Here is a 7,313-nt window from a genome sequence, read left to right as displayed (position 1 = left end):
CAACAACGGAACCTCCCCGCGGTACCTCCAGGAACATCGGCCTTCCTCCACAGCACCTTCAGTAACAGCAGCAGGGCAGGGCTGAGGCTGGCTTTACTGCATGGTTTCACACAGAAGTGTGCCAGTGCAAGTCTCTCTGGACAGAGACGAAAACCCAACCCTGCCACCACCCCCCCCCCCCCCCCCGCCCCCCCCGGCCCCCCCCCACCCCCAGGCCCCCCCCCCGGCCCCCCCCCCCCCCCCCCCCCCCCCCCCCCCACCCCCAGGTCCTGGCCGGCTGCCTGTCGGGTAGAGGAAGTGAGAGATCCGCCCGCTAACATAGCAGGCCAGAGTCCAGCTGGCGCGAGGGCGTCCCTATCTGCCAATCACATCCCTCTGCTGCAGGGGGAGGGGTCACCATCAGCCAATCAGCTCACCGTGGAAGTGCACCTTCACATTTTCACACTGTTATTAATACTCCCACAGCCCTCCATTTAGCCTCAGACACAACAAAGAAGAACACACAGCACTGCCTTTAAGAGGACTCCTCCTGCTTTTTCTCTCCCTCTCTCTCCCTCTCAGCCCCCAGCCCCCAGCGCCCAGCGCCCCAGAAAACCCCCCAGCTCAGAGTGACCCAGTGGACACGGCGCTGATCTTTATTCAACCCGGTAAATATTAAATCTGCCGTCAACCCTCTGTGCAAAAAGCACACTGGCAGTGGAGCGTTTCTGCGCACATTAAAACAACACAAATGTATTTACTGTAATAAAAACACAAATGAACATTAAATAGAGTACGGTATGCTAGTACCTACCCCGCAGACAAATCTGGAAAAAGCGGTCTCAATTAACCTAATTTAGCTGTTTGATTAATAATTGAATGTACCAATGAACAACTGATTACAATTAATGAGCAAAGTTTAATACTTGCCCGTGCTGCTGATTAATTATGCATCTTTCTGTTTGGACAGTCAAAGTACGAGCACCCGCTGCTCCACGTGATGTCAAATCCAGAGCAGCTCAATTAACAGCTCAATTCAACAGAGAGAGGGAGAAAAGAAGAGAGAGAAAGAAAAAGGGAGAGAGAGAGAGAGAGAGAAAGAGAAACAGCTACAGCAGTAATTCAGATACTGAGCAGGCTTCGGCCTTCAGGTTCAGGCCTTCCTCCATTTGCAAAACAGCACTGATGTTCTGGAAGAACTTTAGTTCCCAAGACATCCTATAATTTATAGGTTTAACAGCACAAGAGCTACACCCTGAGAACATGCACCCCCTTGAAGATTACAGACCACATTACTCACACTAATGTATACCAGGCGCAGAGCTCTGTAGAGAATCCACAACAAAGAAGGACTAAATTAGGACCAAACACTCCTACTCCAGAAAAACCCGAATACAGAGCAGAGCTGGAGCGCTGTGAGGCTCTAAAGAACGACTACAGGCCAGAGCAGCATCTCAGCGTCAGAGAGAAAGAGCAGTGACAGACCAGCCACAGATCAGCTAGAGATCAGCTACAGACCAGCCACAGAGCAGCCACAGAGCAGTGACAGACCAGCCACAGAGCAGCCACAGATCAGACAGAGCAGTGACAGACCAGCCACAAATCAGTGACAGACCAGCCACAGAGCAGACAAACCAGCCACAGATCAGCTACAGACCAGCCACAGAGCAGACAGACCAGTCACAGAGCAGCGACAGCCCAGCCACAGACCAGCGACAGAGCAGCCAGAGCAGTGACAGACCAGCCACAGAGCAGCTACAGATCAGCCACAGAGCAGCGACAGACCAGCTACAGACCAGCCACAGAACAGCTACAGAGCAGCCACAGAGCAGCGACAGACCAGCTACAGAGCAGATAGATCAGCTACAGACCAGCCACAGAGCAGACAGAACAGCTAAAGAGCAGGCACAGAGCAGCTACAGACCAGCCATCTGGCTCTGCTGTCCTCCTTATCTCTAAACTACACCGCTCTACCTAAGAGCTGCTGTAAAGCCTGGATATCCATACAATCAGGAGACACCATGTCTGGTCTGTTCAAGCAGTCACGTCATAAATAACAACACAAAGCCAGAGCCAGCAGGAGGGACCCTTCAAGGCGTAGAGGAACTATCTTCAGTAAAAATGGATTTTAAAAACCTGTCTCATCCTCAGGAGCACACAAGGATGTGCTCATCTGTATCTGAAACTTCAGAGGGGAACAAAGAGCATCCCAAATGTGTGTTTGCTACAGTAACTGCACGGTACGAATGCAGCATTGAAATCACAGTTTGATGCCTGGATTCCACATGACAGCCTCTCTCCCTGCTGCGCTCGTCTGAGAGAGAGTCTGAAATAAACAAAATAATCACGACTTCCACCTCTTACTCACAGTCCCCCCAGCTCCTAGTCCCAAAAGCGTTTAAATGGACCTTTCCTCACTCTCTGCAAATGCAACCTAACGTTGCCAATGACTCTCTTTCCAAGAAAACTCAGTCCGACACCCTGACAACACAGCAATGTAGATTCCACATCACCAATAAAACCACATGTAAAAACATGCATGTACACAGAGTCTTAAAAGCTGCAGGAGCATTACGTGTTACTGCACCACAGCGTTCTGTAGCCCTGGTTCTGCTGGGTTTCAGTGCGGCTCTGCACTTAATCACTCGATCCGAGCAGCTGATCAGACTTAACTCTCTCCACCCGGTTAGTGAGCTAACTGCAGGGTCTGAACGCGGTGCTGATTTTGAGGTGAGAACAGAACCCAGTAGACCCCGTGGGTTAAACACCCAACATTCTGTCATGCTAACTGCCAAGCAAGAGACTCGTCTTCATCGAGATATGCTAATATGCTCACTTTCAAAGCGAAAACATGAAGCATATCTAAATTATTCATCTTAATAATTAATAATAGCCTTAATACTTCATTAATTCCACGTGACTGTTTTGCCATGGTTGTTAGGCTCTTATTCCTGAATATTAATAAGAATAATAATAAAAATCACATGCCTTCATAACCCCAGGAAATAAAAGCACAAATTAGCACTGCGAATTAAAATGGAGAAAAAAGTTTTTTTTTTTTTAAATGTATTTATTTTTTAAACTCCGTTCATTCAAAATGGCGCTGCATCTGTGTTAGTGTGGAAGTGTGTGAGCCACTTTTCCTCTGATGTAGCCAGATTACTTGGAATTTCCCAGCCCTGCCCACCTCACCATAATACAAGTGGGGGGGGGTCTGCAGGGAAGCTTAGAGGGGGCCAGAACAGGGCGAATTAACACCACCCCCCCCTCTCAGCATAAAGTGATAGACTCGGGGGTAATTCAATGGGCAGAACATTCAGCCATTTAACTACACGTAAAATACTTCTGTCAGGTAAACAGCAAGTTTGCAGTTAGGAGGTTAGATTTCGGAACCTTGTGTGTTTTTGTGTGTGTGCCGTGTGGGGGCAGGAACATTGGCTCCACTAGGATGATAAAGTATTAAAGTATATAAAGTTAAAAGTATGCAACAGGCCACAGAGTAAAACTGCAAACATCACCCTCTCAGCTGCCATATCTGCAAAGTTCTGCCACTACTCACTTCAGTCCAGTGCTCCTGAACATGCCCTAGAGCAGGGCTGCCCAACCCTGCTCCAGGAGATCTACCATCCTGCAGGTTTTCACTCCAATCCTAACAAAGCACACCTCAGTCAACAGCTAGAGATCTTGTTGAGCTGCTAATTAGTAGACTCAGGTTTGCCAAATTCGGGTTGGGGTGAAACCCTACAGGACGGTAGACCTCCAGGAGCAGGACTGGGCAGCCCAGCCCTAGAGAGCAGGGAATGCGCTGCTCTTTCCCCCTCTCTCTCAGCTCGGACTCTCAGGCTCAGCTGCGCAAAGGTTGTCATGGTAACGGAAGACGGTGCCGTTCACGCTAGAGATGAGCGGCGATGTGCAAAGAGCAACGGCTGGCCTAGCCGTCTCCTGACCGACGTACGGGTCAGCAAGTCTGCCACAACCAAACCTGCCTTCTCATTCACCTGCGGCCCGGAAAGCACCTTATTCACCAGGAGCCTGAAAATCAGCTTATTCACCTGCAGCTGAAAAACAGTTTATTCACCTGGAGCCTGATTCACCTGAAGCCTGATAAGAGGGCTGCTGGGTTATTAGTCAGCTGGAGAGGGCTGCTGGGTTAGTAGTCAGCTGGAGAGGGCTGCTGGGTTATTAGTCAGCTGGACCAGCCTTGTTCACTTTGGCCGTTGGAGAGCCGCAGAGCAAAATCTGTGATCAATTCAGACTCAAAAAGCCGGGGTACGGGAGTCACCCCTGAAATCAGCACCTTTATCTGATCAATTAAGCGCTGGGTAACAATAAGAACCAGGAGGAGGGTGGATTTGACTGCTGAGATCAGGGGCTATCAAGCAGCTGGGGAAACACCAAATTTTCCATTCCAACCAGACTTAAAACCAGCTGTTGATTGTTCTTAGACATTTGATGTCTACTGAAGGATGACTCACGACTTATGGTGCTGTATCTGAACATGCCCTGAAGAACAAACGTCCTGTATCTGCATGTCAGGACACTTAATCTGTCAAATCAGCTAATGCTTGGCTTTCTGCAATGAGCTATATTTAATCCTGTAAAAAGCAGTTAAATTACAGTCTGACGAGAAATCACGTCCAAAAATCTGGACACCAGACAAACACTGAAGCTAAACTTTTCATGCAAAATGGAGACTTCACAGAGAAAACAAACCGCGAATAGCCAAACCGGCACCGTCTTAAAACCGTCTTAAAAAGAGTTTAAGGAAAAATACACGCTAGAGCTTCAACAGGTTTCACGGCTCAACAACCTTGACAGATCAACACTCTGCTGCAACAAAGAGAGAGCAACTTTTGGAGGGGGGAGGGGGGGGTTTGAGGGTGGTGCGGGGGCGACCCCTGGCCTACCCGCACCGTGTGCACTGATCTCTGCCCAGATGAGTCTGCGTTTACTCAGCTGCTCAGTGACCACTGATCTAGAGCAGATATGGGCAGACAGCCGAGTCCTGCAGGCTCATGGTAAATGCTGTAAGGTGTGGCGTCTGCACTGATAAGGATATAAGCTGCTTTATAATCAGTTCTGTTCTGCAGCAGCTGCTCTGGCCAGCTTAATTAGAGGATTAATAGTTCCGACTTAAATCGAACAAGGTTATCCTAATCACGTTGAAAACCATCCGCGACAGTTAACTTGACAACCTTTACCGTTTAACTTCTGTTAGTACAGCTCACCTTACAACACAATCCTTCTCAAAGGAGCGAGAGCAGTTTCTGTTAGATGTAAAATTGAGATCAGTGTTCAGTTATGAGTTCAGTCAAAGCTAATGATCTGCGTTCAGACGGAATAGACACGTTTTTCTTGGCCTTTGAGGGGGTTGGACGTCAGGACGTCTCTAAGGGCCTGACTGTAATTGTGCAGGGATGGGGTGGCCTGGGGTGGTGGGGCCCAATGTGAGATGGTTTCATTGGGGTCACTGACAGCGCCTGTGCCTGCAGGTGAGAGGTCTTCCTGATGGGAGGGGGAATTTGATTAAGGCGTCTATCATTTCTGCTTCGCTCCTGTCGACACATTTAAAATTTATTAGCAGCCTGCTATTACATTACAGGCATTTTTCACCTGCTATTGTTCACCAACACAAATGTACCACTCACTCGTGACACTGACCGTTTCTGTTTCGGGCACTCCGCGCATGCGGTGACAAACATTCGGGTGTGCACCCTGTGACGGAGCCCAAAACCCGAGACGCGAGAGCCCCCAGAACCGAATTACTCCGGACCACCGACGGGTGGAGGTCGGTCACGCATCCAGTTGCGTGTCTGTGGATCGAGGTTCTGTTGGGCTTGGACTCTGATAATCCCATAGCAACTGGTCTGGACACACGAAAGGAGGACGCGTTCCCTACAGTTCGGAACCTGAACATGTTCCGCTCAGGACGCCTGTTCTGTTGCCCGAAGGGGACCGCATTAGGGCCACTGCCCTGTGAACTGCGAATGTACAGCTACTCTCGTCTACTCCTTGAGCTCAAATCTAGGCTAATAATCGTAGATGTGATTTTTTTTGTTTCGGTTCTTCAGACAAAGGAGGCGGTCCTCGCTCGCTCCGCTCTCTTGTGTTGTGGGAATGCTGCAGTGCACCGCCGCCATCTTACTTTATGTCCGCCTTCATCCCGTTGTTCCGCGAGCTTCTCCACTCGCGAGGCACAAAGACGCGGAGTGTGGCCTCGCTCAGCCCCCACGGACATTTAATTCACAACGGGGCCATAATATAACCGCACGGGAACGAAACCCACAAACTGCTAGCTGTTTTTTACCCCCCTCTAACACGCCCACAAATAATACAAACAGTACTCATTCATACAGAGAGAACTTGATTCACAACTAAACGCTGGCATTTGGTCAGGGGAAAATTACAACACAGCTAACAGAACATGCAATGTTGACAGCTTTGTCCGAATCCTGCTACGGTCTTCGTGGAACACGCATTTTAGCAATGAATCTCGACGAAGACACAAAAACCACGCATATGTGCACATCCTGTTTGCGGTGACTACCACACGCGCTGCCACAATACAGTTTTAGTGCCTCGCTCATGAGAAAATAGACCGAACAGCGAGCGTGTAAAACGCCAGACAATATCTGCATTTATCTAAGGTGTAGCATAAAGGCCACCGAAAGCGCAATCGCAACCAGCGCAATGTTCTAGAAAACACACCCATGTAAAGACCCAGATCAGCGATTTAACGACATGCTTAACTGCCTTTTCCCCTCGGCGCTACAAACACAATAACAACACCAAGGCAAATACATTCTGTGCAGACGAACAACTCTCATCAGTTAAATGGTACATTTTACAGAACAATGCTTGATTTAACGTGGCAGTTCATTTGCGATATCGCCATTGAAAAAAAAATTAATTCGCATGAACAACTCCCTCTTTCAAAGGTCAGAAATGAACAGAAAAGTAATTTCGGTGTTTACACGACCAGATACAGAGCAGAAACGGCCAGGCGAACGCCAGCTTGGATCAGTAGTTTAACATAAATGCGAAATTACAAAGCATGCATCCCAACTTAATGGAACAAACTCTAATGTTATTTATACAGTGTGACGTCTCGCAGTCTGACTGCCGCTACCGTAGCGCGCAGAAGTCATGGTTGTCTGGTTACATCCGATTCCTCCGGGCTGAGGTCGCTCGAATACTCCCGTTATAGCAGCGGAAGAGAGGGGGGAAAGACAACACTGGCGTCCTCGGCCCCGGTCGTCAGGGCTACTGTTACAGTACCCCCAGCTTTCTTACCTCAGCAGCCAGTGTCGAGGTCGCCACCATCAAAAGCAACA

At 49.0% G+C, this 7,313-nt stretch overlaps 1 protein-coding gene across 1 annotated transcript in view; it reads right to left on the bottom strand.

Moving 5' to 3' along the window:
* LOC118223225 (amyloid-beta A4 protein-like) overlaps positions 1 to 6,141 on the bottom strand; it is a 10,266-nt gene extending 4,125 nt beyond the window's left edge. The window contains exons 1-2 of the mRNA XM_035409466.1: positions 6,125 to 6,141; positions 5,641 to 5,694 (exon numbers count right to left, since the gene is read on the bottom strand). Of these exons, the coding sequence (XP_035265357.1) occupies positions 5,641 to 5,694; positions 6,125 to 6,141 (71 nt within the window). The remainder of the gene's footprint in view (positions 1 to 5,640; positions 5,695 to 6,124) is intronic.
* Between the last annotated feature and the right edge of the window lie 1,172 nt (positions 6,142 to 7,313).

Source organism: Anguilla anguilla, chromosome 3, assembly GCF_013347855.1.
Source record: "Anguilla anguilla isolate fAngAng1 chromosome 3, fAngAng1.pri, whole genome shotgun sequence".
Lineage (NCBI taxonomy): Eukaryota > Metazoa > Chordata > Actinopteri > Anguilliformes > Anguillidae > Anguilla > Anguilla anguilla.
This window is presented reverse-complemented; position numbering and strand designations above follow the sequence as displayed.